This window comes from Penicillium roqueforti (assembly GCF_015533775.1).
Source record: "Penicillium roqueforti strain LCP96 04111 chromosome Unknown scaffold_02, whole genome shotgun sequence".
Classification (NCBI taxonomy): domain Eukaryota; kingdom Fungi; phylum Ascomycota; class Eurotiomycetes; order Eurotiales; family Aspergillaceae; genus Penicillium; species Penicillium roqueforti.
The window spans coordinates 163,549-190,404 of NW_024067566.1; the positions used below are offsets into that span (position 1 = coordinate 163,549).

General features: G+C 48.5%; 13 protein-coding genes across 13 annotated transcripts; 7 read left to right on the forward strand and 6 right to left on the reverse strand.

Moving 5' to 3' along the window:
- Positions 1 to 1,646: 1,646 nt before the first annotated feature.
- Positions 1,647 to 2,946, reverse strand: LCP9604111_1508 (putative mitochondrial carrier protein; the record flags this gene model as incomplete). Its single annotated transcript, XM_039068882.1, has 6 exons — positions 1,647 to 1,853; positions 1,908 to 2,245; positions 2,302 to 2,520; positions 2,572 to 2,645; positions 2,701 to 2,735; positions 2,833 to 2,946. 6 exons carry the CDS (start codon positions 2,944 to 2,946, stop codon positions 1,647 to 1,649), a joined length of 987 nt encoding a protein of 328 aa, XP_038931635.1.
- A 2,320-nt stretch (positions 2,947 to 5,266) lies between these two features.
- Positions 5,267 to 6,698, forward strand: LCP9604111_1509 (putative sterol carrier protein; the record flags this gene model as incomplete). Its single annotated transcript, XM_039068883.1, has 2 exons — positions 5,267 to 5,760; positions 5,816 to 6,698. The coding sequence occupies 2 exons, from the start codon at positions 5,267 to 5,269 to the stop codon at positions 6,696 to 6,698; spliced, it is 1,377 nt and encodes a 458-aa protein (XP_038931636.1).
- A 174-nt stretch (positions 6,699 to 6,872) lies between these two features.
- Positions 6,873 to 8,015, reverse strand: LCP9604111_1510 (DUF3431 domain-containing protein; the record flags this gene model as incomplete). Its single annotated transcript, XM_039068885.1, has 1 exon — positions 6,873 to 8,015. The coding sequence occupies one exon, from the start codon at positions 8,013 to 8,015 to the stop codon at positions 6,873 to 6,875; it is 1,143 nt and encodes a 380-aa protein (XP_038931637.1).
- A 900-nt stretch (positions 8,016 to 8,915) lies between these two features.
- Positions 8,916 to 9,985, reverse strand: LCP9604111_1511 (uncharacterized protein; the record flags this gene model as incomplete). Its single annotated transcript, XM_039068886.1, has 5 exons — positions 8,916 to 9,084; positions 9,154 to 9,326; positions 9,376 to 9,762; positions 9,822 to 9,929; positions 9,977 to 9,985. The coding sequence occupies 5 exons, from the start codon at positions 9,983 to 9,985 to the stop codon at positions 8,916 to 8,918; spliced, it is 846 nt and encodes a 281-aa protein (XP_038931638.1).
- Positions 9,986 to 11,285: 1,300 nt separating this feature from the next.
- LCP9604111_1512 (uncharacterized protein) lies at positions 11,286 to 13,467 on the forward strand (the record flags this gene model as incomplete). Its single annotated transcript, XM_039068887.1, has 11 exons — positions 11,286 to 11,354; positions 11,417 to 11,437; positions 11,503 to 11,551; positions 11,606 to 11,681; positions 11,740 to 11,930; positions 11,990 to 12,024; positions 12,080 to 12,200; positions 12,281 to 12,624; positions 12,676 to 12,798; positions 12,875 to 13,280; positions 13,346 to 13,467. 11 exons carry the CDS (start codon positions 11,286 to 11,288, stop codon positions 13,465 to 13,467), a joined length of 1,557 nt encoding a protein of 518 aa, XP_038931639.1.
- Positions 13,468 to 15,292: 1,825 nt separating this feature from the next.
- LCP9604111_1513 (uncharacterized protein) lies at positions 15,293 to 15,802 on the forward strand (the record flags this gene model as incomplete). Its single annotated transcript, XM_039068888.1, has 2 exons — positions 15,293 to 15,427; positions 15,485 to 15,802. 2 exons carry the CDS (start codon positions 15,293 to 15,295, stop codon positions 15,800 to 15,802), a joined length of 453 nt encoding a protein of 150 aa, XP_038931640.1.
- Positions 15,803 to 16,099: 297 nt separating this feature from the next.
- On the reverse strand, positions 16,100 to 16,737 carry LCP9604111_1514 (uncharacterized protein; the record flags this gene model as incomplete). Its single annotated transcript, XM_039068889.1, has 4 exons — positions 16,100 to 16,206; positions 16,260 to 16,338; positions 16,396 to 16,587; positions 16,639 to 16,737. 4 exons carry the CDS (start codon positions 16,735 to 16,737, stop codon positions 16,100 to 16,102), a joined length of 477 nt encoding a protein of 158 aa, XP_038931641.1.
- A 167-nt stretch (positions 16,738 to 16,904) lies between these two features.
- On the forward strand, positions 16,905 to 18,587 carry LCP9604111_1515 (RNA-binding protein; the record flags this gene model as incomplete). Its single annotated transcript, XM_039068890.1, has 3 exons — positions 16,905 to 16,938; positions 16,997 to 17,795; positions 17,852 to 18,587. The coding sequence occupies 3 exons, from the start codon at positions 16,905 to 16,907 to the stop codon at positions 18,585 to 18,587; spliced, it is 1,569 nt and encodes a 522-aa protein (XP_038931642.1).
- A 1,225-nt stretch (positions 18,588 to 19,812) lies between these two features.
- Positions 19,813 to 20,609, reverse strand: LCP9604111_1516 (guided entry of tail-anchored proteins factor 1; the record flags this gene model as incomplete). Its single annotated transcript, XM_039068891.1, has 3 exons — positions 19,813 to 20,153; positions 20,230 to 20,416; positions 20,523 to 20,609. The coding sequence occupies 3 exons, from the start codon at positions 20,607 to 20,609 to the stop codon at positions 19,813 to 19,815; spliced, it is 615 nt and encodes a 204-aa protein (XP_038931643.1).
- A 368-nt stretch (positions 20,610 to 20,977) lies between these two features.
- Positions 20,978 to 22,036, forward strand: LCP9604111_1517 (uncharacterized protein; the record flags this gene model as incomplete). The annotated part of the gene is made up of 1 exon (XM_039068892.1): positions 20,978 to 22,036. The coding sequence occupies one exon, from the start codon at positions 20,978 to 20,980 to the stop codon at positions 22,034 to 22,036; it is 1,059 nt and encodes a 352-aa protein (XP_038931644.1).
- A 1,914-nt stretch (positions 22,037 to 23,950) lies between these two features.
- LCP9604111_1518 (uncharacterized protein) lies at positions 23,951 to 24,206 on the reverse strand (the record flags this gene model as incomplete). The annotated part of the gene is made up of 2 exons (XM_039068893.1): positions 23,951 to 24,136; positions 24,192 to 24,206. 2 exons carry the CDS (start codon positions 24,204 to 24,206, stop codon positions 23,951 to 23,953), a joined length of 201 nt encoding a protein of 66 aa, XP_038931645.1.
- A 52-nt stretch (positions 24,207 to 24,258) lies between these two features.
- LCP9604111_1519 (uncharacterized protein) lies at positions 24,259 to 24,852 on the forward strand (the record flags this gene model as incomplete). The annotated part of the gene is made up of 2 exons (XM_039068894.1): positions 24,259 to 24,441; positions 24,508 to 24,852. The coding sequence occupies 2 exons, from the start codon at positions 24,259 to 24,261 to the stop codon at positions 24,850 to 24,852; spliced, it is 528 nt and encodes a 175-aa protein (XP_038931646.1).
- Positions 24,853 to 25,284: 432 nt separating this feature from the next.
- On the forward strand, positions 25,285 to 26,470 carry LCP9604111_1520 (uncharacterized protein; the record flags this gene model as incomplete). The annotated part of the gene is made up of 2 exons (XM_039068896.1): positions 25,285 to 25,313; positions 25,366 to 26,470. 2 exons carry the CDS (start codon positions 25,285 to 25,287, stop codon positions 26,468 to 26,470), a joined length of 1,134 nt encoding a protein of 377 aa, XP_038931647.1.
- Between the last annotated feature and the right edge of the window lie 386 nt (positions 26,471 to 26,856).

Here is a 26,856-nt window from a genome sequence, read left to right on the forward strand (position 1 = left end):
GTAAAATTCAGACATCTGCATTTGGAGCCAGACAGATCATGATGATAAGATGTTAGACAAACAGGGGGTCCGTGTCAGACATAGCCAGCCATGGCTAGGCGGGACATGGGGTGCAGCACCATCGCAAGAACTATTAATTGCTACGCTATGCCATTTTGGGATCATCATTAGGCTTTGTTGGGCAGTACTATTGAGATCGATCACATATACTTTACAAGGTTGGTTAGTAGACCTCCCTAGCTTTTAATAGCCGCTTTCCCCCTCTCCAATAGAGCTATCGTGTCGCCCTCCATCCTATATCCAACTTTATTCAACTCCGCTACTCTACTCTATTCCGACCTACAACCTGGTGCAAAGCGTTCCTGTTGTGACAACACTGCCATGACGGCACGACATCGTATGTTACCCTGCTAAGTAGCTTGAGAATGCATCTGACTCACTATATACTAGCGTATCGCCGCCTGGAAGTGCCTGATGGAGTACCATTCGAGCTGAAACCCTCGCCAGGCAAAGGATGGGGTGCTTTTGCCACAAGACGCATTGACCGAGGATCTCTCATCCTTAGCGAAAAGCCAACCTTCGTTATCTGGAGGTCTCACAGAGAAATCACGGATTATCATGTTAATATGGCGATTCAACAACTGTTGCCTAGTCAGAGAGTACAATTTTCACTCCTTCGCAACAATGGGTCAAGTTGGTTTACAAGTATGAACGAAGCTTTCGCTGAGAACTCGTTCAACATCGGAAGTTCAGACCGCAATAGGGCCGAAGCTCATGGCCTTTTCCCTCTTCACTCGCGCTTCAACCACTCTTGTATACCGAACTCGAAAATTCCAACGGTTAATGGCGAGGTCATTTCAAGCTTTGCGACCAGAGACATAGAAGCTGGCGAGGAGATCAATTTCTGTTATAATACCGATTTCGAAGGAAAGACTAGATATGAGCGTCATCAAGCCTTACGTTTTACCTGCGATTGTTTGGCATGTCGGCCTGGCACTCCCTTCCAAGAACTTAGTGACATGCGACGGCGATTGATCCGAGGGCTTCAATACCTTACGCGTGGCGTGGACTTGGATGGGCAGGCTGAGGGTTTGCATCCTATTATTGTCGACTCGACATTGAAGTTTGTCGCAGAGACTTTCAGCATACCTCTTTCCTCTAGATTGATTTATACTCTTCTGACAATTTTCTTTCTCGAAGAAGAGGGATTGCTAGATGATTTTATGGACGCAAGGTTAAGACCGACATTAATCAAAACGGCGCAATTGTTCAAGTCTGAAAGCAATAAATGCATTGTCAGGCTAGCTATGGAACAGAAAACCTGGGTAAAGAAATTGCAAGTGGCATTCACACTATATGGCCGAGAAGATGCTGCCGATTATGAAGTTGCCCTAGCGCTACGCCGATTGCGCCCGTTGTTTTAATGGTTTCCCTTTCTTTCATATTTCAAATGTTGATAATTCATTGTGCTATTTGATAAAAAAGAGCTTTAAGCTCATCCATGTATGTGTGTGGATAATAAATACGAGAAAAGACCTCGGGATGCAGAGTAAGACGAAAATCCAGATGTTCAACGCAAAGAAAATGTTCAAAAAAAGGACTGCCATTTCATCCTAGTATGATTGCAGCCTTGCCAACGGTTGAGTTTAATTTGGCAGCTCGTCAATGCGCATTCTGATGTATTCGAAAATGCTGAGCAGGATCATGTTGTTGACGCCGGTCCGGATAAGAATGATGGACAGGCCCTTGTACATGCCGGATTTGGCAACAGCTTGTGAGGCCTCACCAATCTCACTGGCTTTTCCCAGCAGAACACTCTGTGCGCGAGTCTTGCGCGTATCCAGAGGATAAGTCTATGAGTCACATTAGTGCATGTCCCAAAACAGGGTATCGGCCTGATCACATACGCAGAACCAGGGCACGGTGCTGCAAATGGCACCGGCAATCATAGGTGCCCCGAAGGGGTTTTTGTCTTGGCCCAACTCCTTGGCTGCGAGTTGCTTCACAGTCTCATAAACACCAAAGTAGAGTCCTGAGCCCACGGTGTCGCGTAACGCATGCAGGCGGAAACCGGTGTAAAGGCCCCAAATTCCATATCGTCCATAGATCTTCTTGATGGCTTGAACGGTACCCAAGCGAGGCTTGTCACGCAGAGATCGGTCTCGGACTGCGTCCGGGGCAGCCATGGCGCGGTGAGACACTAGAACTGAAGTTTGAACGACATTCTTCGCCAACTCGAAGGGGCCTATTTTAATGTAAGCGCGGCTCCTCTCACTCTTCCATGTATCAATCTAAACATACAGGCAATAGGCGATGCGACCAAGCCAGCGATGAGGCCTGCAGTGGTGAAAGTAAGAACACCCGTCACGGTGGGGAGGCTTCCAGGCTTGTTGTAGTTATCCAAAGGGTTAGAACCAGTTACGCGTTCGACGTTATCAGCGATGATGTCCTTGAAGGCATTGTATACGGTAAAGTTGACGACGCGGACTACCGTGACACTTGCCAAGGGTGGAAGGGCGCCTATGTGATGGTCAGTCGATCCTTCAGCTACCGACTTAGATACCGACTTACCAGCGACATATCCCCGAGGCCCTTCAGTGACCCAGAGATAGCGGACACACTGCCATATGTTCTTGAAATTGTGTCTTTCAAACTAATCAGCATATTAATCCCATCTCTAAGGTCATATCGAATACTCACGTCTGCATCCGAGTCTTGACGTTCTCTAGAGGAGTCTGCCCATCGGAGAAGGATTAGCATCATTCGCATCTCATATTAGTCGCAAATAAGGATTGGAGTGTAAAACAAAAGCTCGCCGAATGAGACACTCACCACCGACAATGTAGCGCAAATAGTCGACACCCCCGATGCGACCTGGGTTTTGTACTTCTTGAGGAGTCTGTTGCGTGTGGCCTCATCCATGTTCCAAGCTCTGTGATCAGGCATGATGGCGGTTCTTGTGTGGTGAGTTGATGAAAATATGGTACATGTTCAGAACTGTTTAGTTACCCCGAAACTTTCTCCATTGGCAGCGCGGCGCCGAGAAATAGCTATAACAATGGTTCTCCGTGGAAAAGCGTTTTAGTTTGCACAGACTCTGATGCTTTCAGGCTGGGGAACCCGATGGAACGCAAAGCGGCCTCTCAGAACTAGAGTAGACCGTTCAGCGTCCCACAGTTGACCATTAAACAGCTCGACCAACCCAGTGCTATCTTCAGTCTGTTGAAGAGTACCCCAGCAGGTTTTCACAGTATAAATTGGTGCGTTTAGATCCGATTTCCAGATTATGAGATAGATTCGATATTAGTGGCCGGTACAATGACGGCCACGGCAATGGGTGCAACCCCGCGTTCACGCGTTCACAGATGGAATCGAGGTATGGTGCAGAATTGAGCGGTTCAAGTGATGTTCTAAGAGAGTCCCCTGTCTCAGCCAGTCGGGATATTCTTGCGCAAGGTGTATCGTCTATAGCAATGGGTTACTAACAGTGATCGCGAGCTATGAGAAGACGATCATTAGCATCAATTTGCTTTCCCCATGTTTCTCGATGGTAGGACAGAACGGATTGTGAGTATTCATTTTCAAGAGGACAACTTACAGACGATATTCCCCTATTCCACCAGACAAACTGTGACCTCAATACTATGTGAAGAAAAGAAGAGGGAATTGCTGCAAAATGGCATGTGGACCGAGCTTAGCTCAGGCGCTCAAAGGGGTTTAGGGCCAAACAGAGTGACGTCGTTGTGAACAGAACAGGACTTCTTCTGTGAATACTGGCATTGTTTGAACATTCGCATTGTTTAATTGACTACTTCGTACTTTGTATGTATATCCATGCAGAGATCATGATCATATTTTATCTTATTTCCAGCCTCGGCACCGCCGAGGGACATTTACCGGTCGCGGTCTGATCATCACTTCTTTATATTTCGTGTAGAGATAGGTAGAGACAAGCATGATACTTTACGATGTATGGAGTACTTAAAGCGGGGAGATCATCGCAGGTTAGACCATGGATCATGGTAATCAGTGCAATATATGTGGAGGACGGTACTCCGTGACGAGCTCGGGGCCCCACGCAGGGATTAGGGTCATGACCACCCATTAATCGCATCAGTCGAAACCATGGAATTATTGTAACCCAGATTACAGCCTCAAATACAAACATTGCCGTGGTTGGGTGATGCTGCAGATCATTGAGCAACACTTCATTGCCTCCCTTGCTAGGGCTAGAAGGATTAGCTGGAATGTGGCTCATAGAACGTCCATATGTAGTAGTCAAAATATCAACTGATCGATTGCATGATTGTCGACGCCTGGCTCAAACTGTGCTACCAGAATCAACTAGATTAGAATTGAAGAGATGAATTGTAATAGTAACCTTGTGATTGTCTCGTACGTCCCGGTCTCTTTTCACATGAGATCTCTACTCCTCGTCTGAATAGATTCCTACTTATAGCTTAATTTGGAGGTTATTATACTTAAAATTGTCAACCAAGTTCCAAAGAGTATTGAGGTAATCGAGTCACCTCAGGCAATATATAGTCACAATGCAAAAGTTTCCGTTAATCTGCTCAAATATATATATCGACTACCTCGGCCCTTTCTAGTCGATTGAATCATAATATTCGGCCACTTATGCGACCTTGTCATGTCATTTTGGTAGTCTTCCTAGACGTCTTCTTTATAGACCCCTTCTCACCTTTTTAAAGTTTCCTAGGTAGACTACAATTTTACGGAAACATTTGCAGTAGCACTGTATATCCATGCAGTATAAGCTTATTTTACATTCGGCCGATCTCCGTCATAGAGATGGGATGATAACCGGGATTGAATATTGACCTCATGTACACACATGGTACGGGATGCATACTTGAATGTTCCAAGGTTGTTAGTACTAGCCTTGAATTGCTTAAAGATGGTATAGAATACCTCTGCAATCCAATGAGCAGAGATTGTAACGATATGTTGTGTCACTGTTGCCGGAAGAATCGAACCACAGCGTCAAATGACTTGTGTGTATCCTTCACCCTACCATGGGATGATCGGTGGCGGAGTACTTTGCCGGCATGAATCAGGCACCAATAGCTGAAAATCAGGCATCCAACCCTCTTCGGTTCCTCGGGACCTCGGTCCTTCCCCGCAATTTTATGTTGAGCTCTCCACATATCCCGCCGATTCTTATTTATGAGGCCTCGCTTCTCGAGTCGAACCTATACCAACTCCACCTAAATTTATCTCTGATAAATCAACCCACATATACACCATGGGCAAGAAGCAAGGAACCCCCGCTTATGTACTGGGCGTTGGCATGACCAAGTTCATCAAGCCACGCGGTAAGGTCGACTACCATGAGCTCGGCTATGAGGCTGGTATTAAAGCCATGCTCGACGCCAAGATCAACTATGACGATGTTGACCAGGGCATTGCATGCTACGTCTACGGCGACAGCACCTGCGGCCAGCGCGTCTTCTACCAGTTCGGCCAGACCAGCATCCCTATCTACAACGTCAACAACAACTGTTCGACCGGCTCGACTGGCCTCGCCATGGCCCGCAATATGGTTTCCCATGGTGTTGCGGACTGTGTGCTGGTCGTCGGCTTCGAGAAGATGAACCCCGGTAGCTTGCAATCCATGTACAACGATCGGGAGAACCCAACGTCACTGTTTGGGAAGATGATGGCCGAGACGCGAGGTATGACGAACGCGCCCGGTGCCGCACAGATGTTTGGAAACGCAGGTAGGGAATATAAGGAGAAGTACACAACCTCTGGAGTAACAAGAAAGGATATCATGCTAACATGCGAAAAACAGGTACGGTGCTAAGAACGAGGACTTCGCCGAGATCGCCCGCATCAACCACGAGCACTCCAAGCGGAACCCCTACTCGCAATTCCAGACCGAATATACCCTCGAGCAGATCATAAACGCGCCCATGATCTACGAGCCTCTGACCAAGCTACAGTGCTGCCCAACCTCGGATGGCGGTGCCGCCGCCGTTATTGTCTCGCAGGAGTTCCTCGATGCGCGTCCCCACCTGAAAGAACATGCCATTCTCATCGCCGGTCAGTGTCTAGCCACCGATGACGACACAGTCTACAGCAAGAGCTCCATTGACCTGATGGGCTTCGGCATGACGCGTCGGGCGTGCCGCACTGCCGTAGCCGAGGCCGGCGTGAATGTCAAGGATATCAAGGTTTGCGAGCTGCATGATTGCTTCTCGGCCAATGAGATGATTACTATTGATGCGCTGGAGCTGAGTGAACCCGGCCAGGCCCATGAGATGGTCCGCCGTGGCGATATCACGTACGGCGGAAAGATGGTCATCAACCCATCTGGCGGTCTCATCTCCAAGGGTCACCCGCTTGGTGCTACGGGTATTGCGCAGTGTGCTGAGCTGGTCTGGCACCTGCGTGGCTGGGCCAACAATCGCCTGGTTGACGGTACTTCCGCGGCACTGCAGCACAACCTCGGTCTGGGCGGTGCCGTTGTCGTCACCGTCTACAAGCGTACTGATGGCAAGGCCGCCACGGCTGTGACATCAGACGTCGTTGGCAAAATCAACGGTTTGGGCTATAACCCAGCTGTGGAGGCTAAGGGCTTCACTGCCGAGCAGGCCAAGTCCGTCGTGAGCAAGACGCACAGCTCTCAGTATGCCCTGTCAGATACCCAAGAGCGGGTCCTTGCCAGGTTCTAGAGGCACAGCTAAACACCGTTTTGGCCAAGCAATTTGTACATAACTCAACCAGACTGACATGAACGATATCCAATTTTTTTTTAAAATGCACCCTAATCTATCCCATCTATATGCCCAAAATGTTAAGATTTTATTCTATAAACAAGTTTCCTAAACCGCAAAAGAAATCATGAATCATGAATGCGTCTTCTCCCAATCCTCGGGGAGCCTGTAGTCCTTCGGCACAGAATACTGCCCTTTACAGCTTCCCGGACCCCGGCACTTCAAATCACACTTGCCATATAACCGACAATAGCACTCAGCAGCACTAGGACAAGAATCGCGATTCAACCGGTCAAGATCAATTCCCCGTTCACCAGCATGGTCCGCAAAAAGAATGTGCCAAATGTACGAAACAATCCGCCCGGCTATACGGTCATCACCAGGCGCAGCCCTAGACTCCCGATACACATTCCGCGAAACCCCATCATCACTCCCATCCAGCAGCCACTGCCTCAGCGCAATATACTCACTCTGAGCATGCTGCCAGATGCGCTCGCGGGAAACCACAAACTGCGCACAGCACTGCGCGCGAACGGCATCCTGCCGACCAAGATAAAGATGGACAGCACTGGTAATCTCCTCGACACGCGCATCAGCATCCCCGCCAAAGATCTGGCCAAGCGCCTCCGGCAGTGCGAGATCCGATGCCGAGCGCGCACTCCACGGCGACACGGCGCTCGACAGCCTCGTCTCGAGACTGCCCTGCGCGGGCACGGAAGAAGGACACGTGCCGGCGCTCCAGTCGCAGCGCAGGTTGCTGTACCCGGCTTTCAGTGCGGCGTGGATGTCCAGGCTGCGTAGGAGTGCGGCGTTGTCGTAGTCCGGGATGTCGTTGTGCCAAGCCCAGCGGCTGCCGTGCACAAAGACGGCGCCGGCGGAGGGTATGTCCGCGTAATTATCGATTAGGAAGGTTAAGTAGGCCATTGCTTCATGTCCGCGGTTTGCGGGGACTTGGAGCAGTTTGGAGGTTTTGTCTGCCGGCGCGTCCACTTGGTACATGCATACATGGTACTGGGTGCGGAGCGGCTCTAGCCAGGACGGGTCGCCGTCCGACGAGACATGGGAGACTATCAGGGCTGGTTTGGTTGATTCTGCTAGGCCGGGGCAAACTCCGCGGGCTTCTGGGATGATGGATGAGGTTGTTTGGTAGCGGACTTTGGTCCAGGCAAAGAGTTTGTCCTTGGTTGATTGCGGGCGGTTTAAGAATAGGATGAAAAATAAGATGCAGAGAAAGAAGATTAGTTGGATAAGTGATCTTTGTACTTTTCGGCCCATGTTTGTATATTAATTCATGCAATTATATGTGTCTTCATTTCTTTTGCCTCCGCGTTGATATTTCAGATATTTCGGATCATGCGGGAATGTTGGTGCCTTAGGTGTGAATATCACCCCTATTTGCAAGATCTGCACGATCTGCAGGAGAAGTGCCGAGAGGTTTAGATGTGGATGAACATGTGTTTTATTTTGGCTTTACCCTTGACCCTGTTATGTTTGGCGTTCATTCCTGCGGAGTAGTGTCATCTGATAAGTGGTTCTATATATATTGTACTATCGGCCTACAGTGACAATCAGATATTAGAACCATAGGAGTCCTTGTTGTCTCATAAGTCAGGACAAATATAGCCCTCTAAAAGCCATAAATAGAGACTAGTTATGGTTTTTATTGTTGCCTAGTGGTAATACACTATATTATTTTCCACATTATGTCTTATTTTTCTGTCTTCGCTCTTGCTTTGATCTCGTTTCACCAATATCCCCTTATAGTAATTTGCTAATACCTCCTTTCTCTTGAAAATGTCTGATAAATTGCTACTATACAGAGTATAAAGTAGCAACATAATCATGCCACGCCCACCGCCCACCTCTATCGTTGCTCGATTCCTATGAGAGACGTTGTACTTCCTCGTGCTTATGATCGTGCTTTGTCATTCGAAGTACGCTTTAATCTTGATATTGGTGTGTGCGAACAGGGCAGACAGAATCATCCACATAAATCCAGAGTGCGGGAATATTGAGTTGATTGGATTTATTGATCTCCAGAACTTCGAGTCAGAATGAATATTTGAAAATTCTACATCTTAGCATGTATCCATATTTCCGTCCACTCCATTTATAGATTTATACCCTCTTTCTCCGTAGATCATTCATTGAGTAGCATTGTCGGGATCATCCTTCCTAGAGTCTTTTTGAAATAACAACCTGCAATTTCCCGATAGGAACCGCAGCAACCCATTCTCGTCGTGGGGGAAGGATTGCTTCAACATCGTTGGACTTTTCCAGTTGTTGAATATGATACTTTTTTAAGATCTGGGAGACAGATAGGTAAAGTTCCAAATATGCGAAGCTATTTGTTTTCTGGGTCAGCAAATTGAAAATAACTGTATGTGCACGCCAATATCAGATTATCACCTACTGATTGCCAATACAGGTACTGGGACCCTTGGAAAACGGGATATAATAATCGTTGCGCAGAACAGTCGAGTCTTCACTCTCTTTCTCGAGCCATCGATCAGGCCGATAATAGTAAGGCTCAGGGAAAGCAGTCTCATCATGTAGGTACCAGATAGGCGAGCTGGAAATCATAGTCTGCAAATTATTAGCCAAATAACAATACTTTTTTGGTAAGGGGGCTTACACCGCCAGGAATATGCTTTCCAGCAAGCAACGATCCTCCCGTCGGTACAATTCTGGGTAGCATGGCTGATGCCGCTCCAGTCCATCTAATTCCCTCCTTCACGCAAGCTGTCAGTCTTGGTATAGACTCGAGTTCCGTCATATCGGTGGTCCAATTCGCAGCCTTCAAGTCTGAAACAAGATCATTTTGCAAGGTCTGGTTGAGGGATAGTGCCCACAGTATATGCGCGAGCGTGGCGGAGGTTGTATCAGTGCCAGGGCCTAACATCTCCTTGCCTTCTGACAAGGCAGACTCTGGAGAAATTCTTTCCCCCGCCAGAACCTTCAGAAATGACGCCTCGGGTGCTTTTTCAGAGTCTGTTGCAAGTTTCAGCTGCTCCATTGCCCACTGGAATACTCGTTAGGATTTCAACATGGGAATATCTTTGAGCTTTTGGTTATACGCACATCTTCAAACTCCTTGCTTGAGGTCGATGGGCCACCCCAGCCGGTAACTCGAGAAGTTACTTCACAAATCCTACCATACATTCTCATTATAGTGGGAAGGTTGGTGTGCTGAGAACTTATATCAGCGTGATCTTTAGTGCAATCATGGTACATACCAGTGACATTTTTGATGACTTTAGGTCGTTTTCTTTGATGATTTGTAGTTCTTTTCCTCCCATCAACGAGTCAATGGACCCAATAGAGCTTCCAAACGCGAATCTTGCTAGAGACATCACGTCAAAAATTCGCCGTGGTGATTTACCGGATATTCACTTACAAACAATGTCTGCTTCAAGGGCTCGACAGGTAGTAACCAAATCGAAAGGTCCCTGGCTTAATTTTTCAAGCAAGATATTAAATCTCGATATCTCATCTACCATCATCTGCGTGAGAAGGGGCACTTTGCTTCGATTGAAGAGAACACCCATGTGCCGGCGCCTTTGTGCATGTTCTTTTGGGTCTCTATAGAAGCAATTTAGTAACCTTCTATTCCTCGTCTTGATAATTCACTCACGTAATTGAGAAAAGAGCTGGGTGTCCATCTTGAACGAACTGGCTGTAGACTCGAGGATCCTTGACAAATTTACTGGCTGGCGCATGTACGCGCTTGTAAATATCGAGCGAGTAGAAAGATACTTCATTTGGACCTATTCGAACCAAAGGACCTTGAAAGTCGTGAGAATTTGTCCCAAGATTGAAGTGTTGCTTTTCTGTCGGCCAACCATTCTTGGATCCCCACGTTTGAAAGATAGTAAAATCAGTGTTAGAACTAGAACTTACCAAGCCGCTTGTGTAGCTTTGGTAGCTCCAAAGTCAGATGTCCTTGATATTCCGTGGGGAATTCCCATAGTAAGCGCGATATCGGCGCAAGTAGACTGGCGTTTGGAATATGCGACAGAGGAGAAAAGAAGTACGTATGGACAAGCTTTGGAAACGATCAGTTGGTTCTCTTAAACAGCAGTCTTAGGCCTCTTAGCATACCCATATAACAGCTACCAGAGCACTAAGAATGCCCCAAATCAGGAATGACATGATTTCTAGAATCTCACTTCACGATTTTCACCGATAACCAAAGAAGTTACAGATGCCTTTATAAGAAACAATTATATACGGTCGGCCCTAAGCAACACATCGCTTGTACCTGCCGTATTGCTCGATTTTTCCCGTTGTAGTGGTTTTGCGCCAGGATAACACCACCGCGACCGTTTGTGGCATAATCTCGCGCCATTCACAATTTTCCCATTGAAGAGCCGAGGTCCACATTTGTACAGCCTAAAAATTCTAGCTCTATTGATGTCGAATCGTGCGAAAGCTAGTAAATAATGTGATTGTAGTCTTTTCCCCTGACTTCCTACTTATTCTACTCGGGCCCCTGGTAGAATCGAGTCAAGAACCATACACAATCCACTTTCGCACCTCGCAGCCATGGATGATCTTAAGAATACTGAAGAATTTTTGGCGCAGGAGGTGAATGCCAGTGATGAGAATACTTTGGTATGGTATCCTCTATGTGCAACGGAGATATAGCACGAATTAACATCTGTTGTCTCTCATAGGAGCGTCTAGGGTATAAACAAGTGAGTGGAATGATATAAATCTTCGATTCGAGAACTATATGCTGACTTGATACTTCCCGACATAGGTTCTTAACCGCAGCTATTCACTTTTTGAGAATTTCTCAACCTCGTTTGGTATCTATTGCTGCGCATGGCGTCTTGTTCTTGGTCACTAACTGTTTCTATTAGCTGCTCTATATTTCGTCGGTGGAGTTCGTGTGACATTCACGACGGGTATCGCAGCTGGAGGGCCACTGGCTTATTGGTAATGATCCCGAACCGATTCAAGCGCAATAAGGTGGCTTTATTAACCTATATATTAGGACGAGTTATATTATAACCTGTGTGTTTACATTCATCACAGCAGCTGTGATCGCAGAAGCGTGTTCGGCATCTCCTTCTGCTGGTTCGATTTATCTCTGGGCTGCGGAGGCAGGTGGTAAAAGATTTGGGCGACTCTTTGGCTTCGTTGTAGCCTGGTGGAGCACAACGGCTTGGACAACATTTTGTGCCAGTATGTCTCTTGCGTGTCATTGTTGTCCATATCTGAACTGACTGATTGACGAATGATAGGCAATACCCAGTCAGCTGTGAACTACATGCTTTCGGTGGGTATCATGTTGTTATATCTGACAGTGTCAACTCTGAACTAATTTGACTTAGGAATTGACTGTTTTCAATGTCGACTTTCCCACCGATGTCTCAAATATCAAGTTTCGCGCTGTCCAATGGATCTGCACCGAAATCCTCCTGGCTTTAGCCGCATTGATGAACCTCGCATCTGGTATGTACACTCTCATAGATGGCCTAGAATGATGGGCTCACCTCTTAATCTTGGCCTGCAATGCTGATTCAATTGTACAGCGCGAGTATTCAAATACGTGTTTTGGTTCTCAACCGGTGCTGTCTTTCTGGACTTCATATTGAACGTCGTCTGGCTTCCAATCGGTGCGCACAACACCTTCGGCCTGCGGACTGCTCATGAAGCTTTCATGACTACATATAACGGAACGGGAGCTCCAGCTGGTTGGAACTGGTGTCTTTCATATCTGGCCACAGCAGGTATTCTGATCGGATTTGATGCCTCCGGTCATGTTGCCGAAGAGACGAAGAATGCCGCCGTCAATGCCGCTAAGGGTATCTTCTGGAGTACAATCGTCAGTGGAGTTCTTGGCTTCTCTGCCGTGATCTTATTCCTTTTCACATCGGTAAGTCTATTCAGGAACTTTTATATAGACCCATAAACTAACAATTGCCAGCCGCCAATCGATGTTCTTTTCTCATATAACGCACCCCAACCTTTCGTGCCCTTGTATGCTGCACTTCTGGGTGAAGGCGGACATGTTTTTATGAACGTTCTCTCTGTCGTAGCTTTATGGCTAGTATGTTTTCGATTGCTCTTTCCTACAACTGACAACAAATGCTCGATGTAAGAGGACATGCTAACCTATCTGATAGAATACCGCCATCGCCATTACAGCAGCCTCCCGTCTTGTCTTCGCCGTCGCCCGTGACGGAGTACTCCCACTATCTGGATGGGTATCGCGGGTTTCTAACGAGGGTCAACCTAGGAACGCAGTCCTTGTTGTGTGGGGTGTGGCCGCGATTATTACCTGCACTATCCTGCCGTCCGGAGTGGCATTTACTTCTCTGGTCTCAGCTGCGGGTGTTCCTTCAGCTGCGGCATATGGGCTCATTAGTCTTGGAAGGTTGACTTTGACCTCGGGTGAGAAGATTGAGGCTAAATGGTCTCTCGGGCGACTAAGCAAGCCGTTCCAACTCATATCGGTTTTGTGGAACGGTTGGGTTGTTGCGGTACTCTTCTCACCATATGAATTCCCGGTTGAGGCCTCGACGCTAAATTGTAGGTGTCGTCTTGTCGCGAAACTAGCAGCCATTGGAAGAGACTTTGTGCTAATATATTTCCAGATGCGCCAATTATCATGGCTATTGTGACTATCTTCGCGCTCATCTCGTGGTTCTTCACTCCAGCGACAGCGTGGGTACCGCGGGGCCGGCTGTCCCAACCTGTTGCAGATATTGCAAATTGAATTGCTGGTTTCATTCTCACAGGTCGAAAACATGAATGTGTGTGCGATAGAGGGTCGCAGGAAAGTATTGCGAGCCATTAATTGTTAGATCGGTTGATTCCTTCCTTCATTATTCGAAACCATGTTTCTATCCATCCATGGATATATATCGCCCACCTGCACTTTCCCTGTATCTTCAAACACATTATGCAACATTTATCAAGTCACAGCAAAAAAGACTTGAGAGATTTGACAGCCCATTAGATTCCCAAGTTGACAAATTGAAATCGCAACACAGAGGTTGCCAGATCAGCCACGTGACCATGACATAATCCGCGCTACTGGCCCCGTCGAATAAAATTTTGCGATCCGCTTTCTCTTTTCCTTTCTTCTTCACTTCAAAACATATACACGGTCCCCAACACACTCTTGTCGATGGAACAATCTCACTCTATCTACATATTTCAGTTTAGGGACCCAGACCGAAGAATGCTCGTTCTAATCCCGCCCCCTGACATGCAGCCAGAGGGGAACGGGTTCGCTTTTGAGCCAACATTCCCAACTATGTATTGATATGAACCTTGCGATTTAGTCTTGCAGACTTTTATGCTTTTGCAACCGGTGTTTACTCGCAGGGGCCAGCTTTGGCTGGCCCTGAACTCTTGATGTTGTGTTTCAACCCTGCGAGGCATATGTTCTTGCAACTTGCATGGTCATTTCCTCCAGACAGGGATGGCCATATTCGCGTCTTTGATTTACTAACACAGCTAGATAGATGTAGAAAGCATTGGCATCTTCGAAGTCTTGTCCGTCATATCTTGATGTTTGAGGTCAAAAAGATGCCTACACTAAGCCCTCACAGTTGGATACGTCCTTCTGGAGACTCCCACTTGTTACGTCCGCTCCCTCTATGGGGCTGTGGTGTCAAAAGTAGGGGAGATACATTCCTTGTAAACAGCTATAAATTTTGAATCTTATTCCAAAAAGCTTGTTACTGATATCGGAGAAAACACAAATATGCTCCGTCGTTGTGGAATGCTGTAGATCTGCATCTCACATCAGTCCTTGCTAGGGACTCGCAGCAACCCTTCATCGAAGACCTACTTCGCCATCCCTGTGAGAGTATTTCCCCTGCATTTTGAGTAGCAATAGGGCATGACTGAAGTTGTCAATAGAAAGCTCGTGAAACCTGCACAGCGCCTCAGAATCTGTTTGACCAAAGCCAGCATCGAAATTACTGAGCGCTCGCTCGGGTATGACGGTCAGACTTGAGTATGAAATTCTTGCAACTCTGAGACTTGAACATGGAATGCGACACGATTCGTCTTGAGGCGTGGTCCGCATAGCCTTGGTCGCTTTTTCTGGCTTTTGTTCACGATTCACTATCATCGGATATCCCTTGATTGATCCCACACCAATCATTGGCTCCAACAGATATACTTCATAGTAGATGGCGTTAATGCCCATACAATCTACAAATCATCAAATCCCTCTCTCCCGAAACAGCCATTGAGTATGGCCGGAGGCCTGATAAAATAAACAAGGTAATACTATTGCTGTTTATCCCAGAAGGAGTCCGAATACCAGGTGAAGACGCGCGGTAGCTAGTCGTAACAAGACTCTTCACCCTAGCCCCCCTTGGCCTTCCATTCCCTCCATGATGTGGATCGAAGGGGCTGCATATAAATCCCACGTAATTCCCCAGAGCCCAGGGCTCTGTTTCTCTCAGCATCTTGTCCATTTGCAACAATCACTCATTTTCTACTACATTCATTTGAAGACAAGTATTTGGACATATATTCATTCCTTCTATCTATAACCTACTTAACATACATCACCATTCCCAATGGCTCGTTTCAGTCTCTCCTTCATCTCCATTTTTTTGGTCCTTGCGGTCTTCGCCCTCTCCATGCCTACCAAGCGTGATGAGCAAGCTGCTACTCAACCTTTCAGCCTCGATGGCACTCTCAAGGAATTGATGGTTAGTTAGCTATGTCAAAGTTCCTATGAGAAGTTTTTTATTAACCAATGAACTCAGCATGCATCTAAGTTGATGGATGGTCTTGACAACAAGGATAGCAACGAAAAGGATAATGACACCGCTGAATCCAAGGCGCAGCAGCAGCAGGCCAGCAAGGAGGAGGCTAAACAGGGGGAGGCCAAGGTTGCCGCGAAGCTGGCCGATAAGGAGGCAGCTGGTGACAAGCCCACTGCCACCCCTACCAAGGGACTTTCCTCCGGCAATTTCGTGACCCCAACTGCTACTCCCACCCACAAGGCAACATCTCAGCCTAACGCCTTGGGCAGTCTTCCCCTCATCGGTGGTCTTCTCGGTGGTGCTGGAGGCGGTCTCTGATTTACCAATGATCAAGCCCCCATGTATTAAACTGAATATGAGAGTGCTGCAGACTGCGATGAACGCAATTCTCTCTTGGTAAACACTGGCTGGTCGATATTCGCTTTTTTCTTTTATGTTGTTTTCAAGGGGAATGGCCAATGAGATCCTTGATAAATTTCACGATTAATTTGATATGATTAGTTCAATAATTTGTCCGTTATGTCTCCTTCCCAACCTGTATTTGGTAAAAATGTATCCTTAAATGTGCTTGTTCAACCAAAACACCTTCCCTCTCATTATCAGCCCATAGTCGCATCATGACCTCTGGTCGCGGCTTGCCTGTTGTTGCCCTTCATGAAGTCCCGTATAGTAGCCCGCATAGTACCATGACATCATGAGGTGCTTCAACGACTCATCTTGGACTGCAGATATATGTTAGTTCCATGAATCACCATATCCCGAACGTGGAGCATACCATTTGCCATGATTGGGTGAGGCATCGGCATAGCAGGCGTGGAAACCGCAGGACTGGCAGCAGCCACGGGTTGAGAAGGCTATATATTGTCAGCGAGTCCTTTGTAGAAGAATACAACATTAAAATGGCAATATACCTCGGGAACAGGCTCAGAAATCTGCTCGTCAACAATCGAGACATCCTCATTCTGGGTTTTGTTGGCACCATCCTCAACAGGTTTGGTGCTTTGAATGTCACTGTCATGTATAGCCGGAACAACACCAGTGTCTTCCGTTGCTCTCAAGACATCCTCAACATTTTCACCCTTGGCGTGAATGCTCCAATAATGCTGCGGTCAGGTTAGATATTGGTCACGTGAATTGGACATTTGGTGCCTGACCTGGTATTCTTCGACAGCATCGTCCCAGGACTGAACCAGGGCAGAATCATCCCAGACCTCTGCATGGGTCAAGGTCACTTTTTTTTTATTCTTTCCCATGACGTTGACCTATTTGGCGTTGTAGTAAGTAACTAGACATCTTGGCGGTGACTGTGGTTATGGTTGAGGCGGCTCACCGCCTTCCGAGCAAATCAGGGAAGAAAAAAAAGTTTCCCGCAGATGATCGGGCAGCGTACAGTCTCAATTCAACACAACAAAACCTCAAAATGGCTCCCGATAAGAGAGTTTCAAAGCGCAAGGGTATGTACAATGGTTTTGGTTGGCGAAATTCTCTTTCCTTTCACTAACGATACTACAGCTGCGCCTGTCGCCGCCGATTCACCCGCCAAAAAGACCAAGAAGGTCGAGGCTAAGCCTGATGAGACAACCAAAGAGGCTGCTCCTAAGTCTATCTTGAAGAAGAATGAGAAGAGCACCAAGCCTAAGGCAGAGAAGGCTGCTGCGCCGGCCAAGACCAATGGCGAGCCCACTCGCCAGGTCAAGCCTCGCAAGCGTGCTGCCGACTTCCTCACCGACGAGGAGCCCGAAGAGGCAACTGCGCCTGTGAAGGCCGACAAGAAGGCCGAGAAGAAGCCTGCGGCTAAGAAGTCCAAGAAGGAGGAGGTCGAGGCCGCGCCCGCGCCCAAGAAGGCTGCCGCTAAAAAGTCTAAGAAGGAGGAGGCTGAGGCCACCCCCGCTTCTAAAAAGTCCAAGAAGGAGGAGGTCGAGGCCGCGCCCGCTTCCAAGAAGGCTGCCGCTAAAAAGTCTAAGAAGGAGGAGGCTGAGGCCACCCCCGCTCCCAAGAAGGCCGCCGCGAAGAAGGCTGCCCCCAAGCCCAAGAAGGCCGAGCCCGTCGTTGAGTCCGAAGAGGAAGATGCCGAGGAGGATGTCTCCCCTGCTGATGAGAGTGAGGCTGAGAACGAGGGTGATGACGACCAGACTGAGGCTCTGATCAAGGGCTTCGAGAGCAGTGGCGACGAGGACGAGTCTGATGGTGAGGGTTACAAAGAGGGTGAACCTATCCCCAAGGCCCCAGATACCAAGAAGGCCGAGCGCAAGCTGGCCAAGGAGCTGCGCAAGAACGGCCCCCCCGAGGAGCCCGGCACTGTTTACATTGGGTGAGTTTCGACCGTAATTCATGATCATTTTGAACCATCTAACATTTCATTTCCAGACGTATCCCCCACGGTTTCTACGAGCACCAGATGAAGGCCTACTTCTCCCAATTTGGCGAAATCACCAAACTCCGTCTTTCGCGCAACCGCCTCACCGGCCGCTCCAAGCACTACGCTTTCATTGAATTCTCCTCGACCACCGTTGCCAAGATCGTCGCCGATACAATGGACAACTACCTTATGTATGGCCACATCGTCAAGTGCAAGTTCGTCCCCAAAGAACAGCTGCACCCTGAGATTTGGAAGGGCGCCAACCGTCGCTTCAAGGTTACGCCATGGAACCGCATCGAGAAGAAGCGTCTTGTGAAGGGCAAGACACGTGACCAGTGGTCGAAGAGTATCGAGTCCGAGCAGAAGAAGAGACAGGACAAGCAGGAGAAGCTCAAGAAGGCCCTTGGTTACGAGTTTGATCTTCCCCAACTGAAGAGCGTCGACGATGTCCCCATCCAAGAGGCCCCCAAGGCTGTCGAGGCCGCTGAGCCCACTGACACTGCCACCGAGGAGCCTGCCAAGGCCATCGAGGCCCCTGCTCCCGTTGAAGCCCCTGTTGAAGCTCCCGTTGAAGCCCCCGTTGAGGCTCCTGTCCCTACCGATGATACCTCCAAGAAGGTCAAGAAGGGCAAGAAGGAGACACCCAAGGCGGCTGCTACAGAGTCACCGGCTGCTAAGTCTCCTGCCACCAAGGCGAAGGGAAAGGTCACTAAGAAGGCCACCAAGACAAAGTCCAAGGCGTAAAAGGGATTATCTGAAAATTGTTTCTAATTTCATTCATCAAGCCTTTTTCCCCAAATGCATTGTGTTTTTTTCCCTTGATCAATAAATTTCTTTCAGTATTATCATTCAAATCCTAAATGCAACAAAAGTAAAAGTATGGTAGTCGTTGATAGGGATGCCGGTTGAAAGGACTTTTCTCTTCGCCCCAGGATATTATCTCTGTCTCTCTCTAAAACGGTACCTTCCTGTCTTCCGTAGCAGTATTAAAATTAGCATTTCCCCAGGCGTTTGTGCTCGATACTTTACTTTCTGGATATATTCCTTCGGAACATAGCCCTAAGCCGATGCCACTCGCGCTAGTCTCAACTAAGCCTAGCATACATCACCTGACCAGTGCGAGAAAAAATAAAACCCTCTCCTCGAAGATTCCACTTCTTCTTTTTCTTCAACTCCTCGCTCAAAGAATCGCATTCAAAGCTCACACACAAAAGGAAGCCTCGCTCCCTTTTCAATCTCGCTTTGGGAGAAAGTCCCCGGACACCCTGCACTTTGGGTAAAACCAAAGTACCAAGTCAGGCAATGCGGAAACGCGCCGCCATAGAAGCAATTCGATAGCGGCTTACGCCCTATTCTCTCACGGTATCCCGTGCCACCCGACGGTTACATTTCACGATGTCTCTGGAAACAATGGGGTGCGTGCTGGGTACTGGAGGGGGGAAGGATTGGTGGTCAAACACCTTTTCTTGTATTGGGTTGCCTTTCGTCATGTTCGGATAGTCATGCGATTGCCTCCTGTCTGCTTCTTTGGAAGTCGATGGAGGTAACTCAATGGGGCTCATTCTTGAGGCGAGGAGTTCCTTGATCTTTTCTTTTCAGGAGTCTGTAGCTTATGGCAAAGCGGTGATGAGATTCTGTCTCATTGCAGAAGCCCTGTCACAGGGGCCGGACTCTTATATCTTGCCATAGGCTTCGTTTTTTTTTGTTCGCGTGATGATATACCAATCATAGAGTCAAGCACAGAGATCCCAAGGGGTTGTTGACGATAAACGATTTAAAATTATCTGATGAACATTCTACATAGCCAGCTTTTCAGTTCGAACAGTTTCCAAAATACCAATGCAATTGAAATGAATGATTAAAATGCAGTATTCATAACTAAATCGTAGAATTTCACTTCGTATATATAATACAGCCGTTCTACATGCCACATAGCTAGGCTCTTGTTTTTTTTGGGGGGGATTTTTTTTCACTGGGCCTTGATGCCCTCAGCACCGACAGGCGCATCCTCCTTGGGTTCCTTCTTCTGGCCAGCCACCTGCACCAGCAGTGCTCCTACAAGCTCGGCGGCGAACGCAATGCTAGTCGCACAGACATTGCTCCATACCTGGATGCTGACGGATCCAAGCGGGGCGCGAGGGAAGGACACGATCCATTCAACATAGTAGGGGAACCAAGCCTCGGGAAGCGGGAAAACAGGCGTTTTCGAGTACCAGAATTGGAGGAACATCTTCAATCCGTTTGTGCTGATCCAGCGGGCGATCTTGACGGTCCAGTCGAAGGAGGACTTTTTAGAGGTGAGGGTCTTGTCTAGAAACCAAAGTGTTAGCAGTCTGCTCAACAGATATAACAACGTCTCCTGTAGTCTTGTAGTAGTGACACGTACTCAGCGCTTCGTATTCCTCCATAGTCTTGTCGTGTCGTCTTCTAGCCTTCGCCCACTTCGCAAACTCATCCTGGGAGCTTGTGCTGTTCATTTCGTGTTTCTGCTCGAGGACCTGGCGCTTCAGCTCCTGCTGCTTCCGTGCAGTCCGCGAGGTTGAGGTCGGCAGTTTTAGATAAAGGAGCCATAGCTGTGTTGCAAAGAGAGTAGGTGTTAGCGTGTGGAATTACAATGTAGGTGCGCGGCGGAGCTGGGAAACTATGCCGAGGCCAGAGATGGGTGGATTGGAGACATACAAGACCATCGACGGTACTCGCGCCGACCGTATTGACCAGGAAAATTGCGACGTGCAAGAAAAAGACTGTGAGGACGAGGGACAACATTGTAGCGGGGACTGGCAAGACCGGGATGAAGCGTTGAATGCGACGGCGCAGGCTAAGGGAGCCTGGAAGATAGTGAGAGCGGCACAGTCGGCCGACTAAGTGAGTGTCTGGTAGCTCTGCTGGATGAGATTGGAAATGTCCTGACAAGATAGATGTGGTTGAAGGTGTGAATGACGTTGTGGAAAGGTGGAAATAACAGCGGACTCGGCCTTTCCGCCTTCACAGTATCACGCACTACACCATCCTGTCTATCACGTTGCCTATAGCATGGCAAGACAATAAAATACAGAAATATTACAATCAAACAAAATATGATGAGGCTTTGACGGTTGTACCTTTCCATATTCGCCAAACAACCAAGCCCTCCGATGTCCAACCCGAAAGATGCATTCCAGGAACTTGTCCGCATCTTCTCATCTAGAGACAACCAAGTCCTCGAGATCGAGATCCTTCCATCAAGCCTAGGCGTTCCGTTCCTCCAAGATGGATGCTCAGTGGGAATAACCAAGAAGGTGCTAGTGCAGGCCTTCACGGTCGCGCGCCAACTCTTCTTCGACCGATTAATGCCCATGTCCGAAGATGACCTTCAAACCACCTTTACGACAAACGCCCAGTCCAGAATCGCAGACTCGGCTATTACAGAAATCATGCTCCTCTTTGACTGCGAGCATCTCACGGCCTGCAACTGGCGCAAGCGCCGACTGCAGGCGGCCATGGCCTACCCTGGTATTTCAAACCAGACCTCTGCCGCAGAGTTGTTAGAAGCAGAACTCACGCTCATGTCGAGCTACCAATGCTCGCCACTCCATCGACATACCAAGTCGCCGACCCTCTGGCATCACCGCCTGTGGGTGGTTGTCTATCTGCTTCAAAAACGGCATTGGGGTCTTGAGGACCTGTCTAAGCTGCGAAGGACTGAACTAGATATTGTTCTCCGCGCTGGAGAGCTGCATCCCAAGAACTATTATGCTTTCAGCTATATGCGACAGTTGGATGTTCTTCTCGCTGCTACAGCGAATACACCTGGGCAATCGACATGGGAAACCCATTCTGCGCAGTCAGTTGTCGAACGGGTGGTTGATTGGTGCTTGGCTAACCCACGCGATATATCGGGTTGGAGCTTCGCCCTCTACATGCTGAGCAATGTTCCAGAGCAACAGAATCGAGCCAACGCTCTTGAGAGAGTGGTCAAGTTTGCGCTTAACGTTGGATGGGAAGGCGAGAGCCTTTGGACGTTTGTCGACCAAGTATCGAGGCAGTTTGGGCTTGAAAGTGTGATCAAAGATATTATTCTGTTGCACTGCGATCAAGCAGCCAGACCTCCTGATTGCCAAATGGTTCAAGACAGTCGACAGAAGAAGTCATGGCAGACCTGGCTAGCCCGGGCGAGAGTATGTTGGGTCGTAGATCAAGGGCAAGATACATAACCGGATATGATATGGATGTATGTGTTTACGCGTTTACGATTACCACCAAATTGCACCTCCATGATATTTCTCATGTGTCGTTGCCTCGTTTGGTTAGCGCTGTGGTATACATGTTTGGGCTAAATATGATAAACGCCAAAGAGATTCAAATGAACGCCTCGCTAGACACCCAGCCCCCGTTTTTTGAAAATGGGCATAGGCGGATGGTTCCGATCTTATCCATAAATCCAGCGCCGTCCTTCACTCGTAGCACACTTTGCGATGCTGCTCGGTGGGTTGTCCGTTTCGGGCGATCGCGGAAAAGGTGGAGGGAGATGAGATTGACTGACGGCTTGGATCTAAGGATTCGGGCGTGTTATTTTTTCCCGCCTGCCGCTGCCTCGGCAGCTCTCTTCTCGTCCGCTGTAGAAGAGAAGCGATCAGTAAACCAGTCTCATGTGGGTTGGGCTTGCGTCTAGCGCCTTCAATGATACACACCCTTCCTCTGCTTCTCGCGCATGATGGCAGCGGCATCTTCCTTGGCCCTCGCGAATTCGCTACCGGTCTGGGTATTCTTGTTCTTCTGTAGAAATGGTCAGTATGAGCAAACAGAAGGGGGAGATAAGACGAACCGAATTGCCCGCCTTCTTCAGGGCCTTGGCCCGATCGTTGTCACGTTGGTTACCCCGTGTCATGTTGTGTGATGGTGAGATTATCGCAAGAGTACCGAGAGTAGTGAGCGCGAAACGTTTGGAGAGTGAGAGAAAAAAGTTTGGAGGGGTCGGCTGGATTCCGGCGAATCACGGGGGTTCCACTCATCGTTCAGTATACCTTCACTTAATTGACTATCGTGTTTACCATCGGAGTAATTCTTACTATTTTATGCCTATTGGCTAATTTGATCAGCGACTATGTGATGGCTATGATTGGGCTATATTCTTGCCTTGTTTCGACTCTGGCTTTATACTTCACCCTGGCGCTTCGCCTAAAAGCCCCTGTCTAACAACCATATGCTGTACTCACCTTGGTACACGTACGATATAGAATTCTTTGAACTATACCCAACAGGTAATCAGGCTTGTCCGAGATAAGCAGTATATTTCTCCTCCGACTCATATTGTGCCTCATTTTCTCCTCGTGGTCACTCGATAAGATGAGACGGAGTTCCTTGCCTCCTCTCCCCTTAGCGCCTAGAGAGGCATGTTACTGCATATCCTGGAACATTCGAGATACAGGGAGAACAACCGATCTTTTAGGTACAAAAGAAAACAAAACACGGGGAATATAGGGGAAAGAAGGGTGACTTGTAGCCGCCAACTCGTTTCAGCATATTCGAATATCCTCTACTAACCACCAGTCATTTGGCTACACCGAGCCCTAGTTGAGATCCCAATGCTGGAGGAGTAAATAACTAGACTTATTCTGGCTACAACCCCGATCTTGCGCCTAAGGGTCCCTGTTTATTGCCTGAATCGCACCAATGAACTCCTGCAGGATCTCTCCCACTGCAGAGATGGGGTAAAGAGAACCCTGCCGATCTCTTTGACCAGGACTCTAATTAGATGCGCACCACTTATGTGGTTCACGCAGACGTTTCAAGTCTATTCATAGAAAAAAAATACCATCGCCTTTGTTGGGAGTATACGTCTAGGCTGCTACACCTCAATAGCCATTCTTCCAGGTGTTTCTCCATTGTCGCCCCCATTCATCCCGTTTCCTTTGTCTTTGTGTTTCATTCTTCTTTTCTTGTCCTCGAGTTGATCTCGTTATATTGCATTGTTCCATTCTTTCTTGGAATATCAAGCTTTCTGCTGGACAGTCGCTTTCTTCCCTCTTTTAATACCAACCTTCCCCCCAAGTCTGCTAGCAGACATTTCTCGATACACCCTCGGCATCGAGTATCTACCATTCTTAACAAGTGTAGCAGGCTGTGCCTCAGTTATGATGGCTCATTTGCGTGAATCCCTGGCCGGTCCAGGGTACGTGATCCTGAACGTCATTCGCGTTCTCAACATTATCACTTTCATGGACCTTATAGCTGCTTGTGCAGTACTTCTGGCAAAGATCGACATGCTGAACAGCTTCTTTTTCTTCGAGGCCGTGACCCACGCCGTTGTGGCTCTGGTCAGCCGTAAGTATAATCTTCCTTTTGTGTTTTCGTGATATAAATGCTAACGTTGGCAGTCTTCATGATCATCTCGGAGCTCCCAATACTCCAAAGCTATTTCGACCACCACTGGCCGATGTTCGGACAAGAATCTAGCTTCTACTCTCTCGGTGGGATCATGATGATCCTGGGAGTTTCGACACTGGGCAACCTGAACACCAAGGCTATGACCCAGGAAAACATTGGCCTGACTTTCTGGAGAATCATCATCTCCGCCGGCGTCCTGGCAATGATAGTTAGCGTGGTGAACGTTCTGGCAGTAAGTATCGAGATCAAAACTCCCAGCGTATACCCTTGACCCAATGCTGACCCATTTCCCCAACAGAGCTACATCTTCAGCGACCCCGAGACCGGCGTCAGTGCCCGCCAGGTGCGGGTCGACGGCGCTGTTGCACCGCAAAAGGCAATGAGCCGGACTAGCAGCCACCGCACCCTTCACTTGAGCGTGAAGCGCGAGGAAACCCTGCCCACCTATTCTCGCCAAAACCCCGTCAAGCGTGCCACCAAGCGTCTCACCGGCCGATTCCCACTCAAGATCTCCAAGCCCATAAGCCCGACGCTTGTTGAGGAGAACGATGCTGCTTCCTCCAAGTACTCTCGTGATTCTGCGGAGATCCGTCCTCCCGACCTCGCACACCACCCTGCTCTGTACTCGGGCCATATGGTTTGAGCCGGTTGCCTGGTCAACTCGGTTGAGAACGGCGTTTGGAAGGAAAGGAAGAACCGTGCTGATTGAGTCAGAATTCCTGCGTTATTGCGATGGGCGCACCCGGCGCTGTTTTATTACCCCTGGTCTTTCGCTTCGGCTTGCTCGTGTTTAATTGATTTAATTGAGACATCTTTTTTTATGCAGCATTCGTAGGATTTGTAGATATTAAGGATAGATTTGAAAGGTAAATATTCCAAAATTAGAAGAGTATGGAGTAGAAGAAGTGTAGGTTGAGAGGGCAATGTCTAGAAAGGACGGGACCCACGTTGACGTTTGGCCCCGACTTCAATGAAGCTACGTTGGACATTCGAACACTTTAACACCTTTCTTTCTTCGAATCTCGACTCAACTTGTTAGAGATTCCGATGAAGTAAGGTCCATATCATAGCAAATATGGCTCCAATCGCAATTTCCTGGGGAACGTAAGTCTTGAAGCTCTTCACATCCTCCGCAATCTATTCTGACCGTGAATAGCGTCAAATCAGTCCTCATATTTTTCGCCCCAATCATACTCCCACGCTTAATCACCGCCTATCGAAGTCTGCGCGTATCCATCGCGAGCCGGCCACCGCCGCGTCCTCTGCCTGCTGCGCCCGGTCGAGCGCTGAACATATTATTCGGTGGCATCGTCTTCTTCCTACTCCTAAGCCTACCCTTCAACCCACACGCGCCCGAACCCAACATCTTCTCTCAGACTCGCTCTCGTCTAAACACCCCTACCGATGTCATCTTCAACCGTCTCGCCCGCCTTCGGCCAGATAACTTCCTCACCGAAGCCGACAATCTCCTCCAGTCCAAGTTCACCTCTCTGGGTGCCCGCAAGGTATATCTGACCTATGGCCCCGACGCCTTGGTCTCGTGCCAATACTGCTCATTTGACAACATCTACACATACCTCCTCTACTACCTCCCATTCCACGTGTTGTTACCACACTTGGCGCACCTGCTGCTCCTAGGTGTAGCCACATCCGCGCCCATCGCAGGGCGCGAGGCTTCCCGCTGGCGCATCAAGTTCACCCTAGCCGGACTTGTCCTCGCAGCCGTCGACATCTACATTATGGCCACCTACGATGCGGTCCAAAGTGCGCCACGCTCTGTGCGCGCGGGCCAAACACCGCCCTCCGGCATCTACAACCATATTACGCTCCTGCGCCCGCTGGCCTTTGTAATCTGCGATGTGATCTGCTCGGTTGTGCTCTGGCTCTCCGCGACTAACCGGTTCTTTTTCAAGCCGCCCTCGACCGTCGAGCAGATTGACGAGGCAGTGTCGATGGCCGTGCAAACGCTCATGGGCGCAAACTCGAAACTCCATGCCGCGAGTGTTACCCGCAATGCGGTGGTTCGGGATTCGACTTTGAAGAATCGCGACGATTTGTATTGGCGGACTATGGTGGCTTCCGAGAACCCCACTCAAGGGCCTGGAGAAGGTGGGGAGCAGATCCTCAACAATATATGGGAGGAGGAAGAAGTTGCTCGGGCTATGTCGCGGGCGATGGCCGGACATGGTGGAATTGATTTGGCTCAATTGGGGGTCAGTGCCAATGATTTTGTGCGACACGTTACAGAGGGATTAGAATGAATATCTTACTCTGTATTCAATATAATCGTACAGCGTACATGTAGATGTCATTATCCCATTTCTCCTCTCCCCTGCCAAGTGTCAATAAATAGACCGCAAATGGTAAACTGTTGACACCAACATCTATATTCCCAGAATTCAACAAAATCAAAATCAAAATCAAATCTCCAAATCTCATTCCAATCTCAGCTCGACAATTTACGTGCATGCACTTCCATCCAATCAACAATCTCGACACTCAACATTTAACGAGGCGGTGAGTGGATGATCGTGAAGAGATGAAACGAAATCACCACGTTCCCCCTCTATTCCCTCTCCTACAAAAACATTTTCTTACACTCGCAAGCTGTTGCTTTTCCTGTTCCTGGTTGAACGAGTCAAGTCAA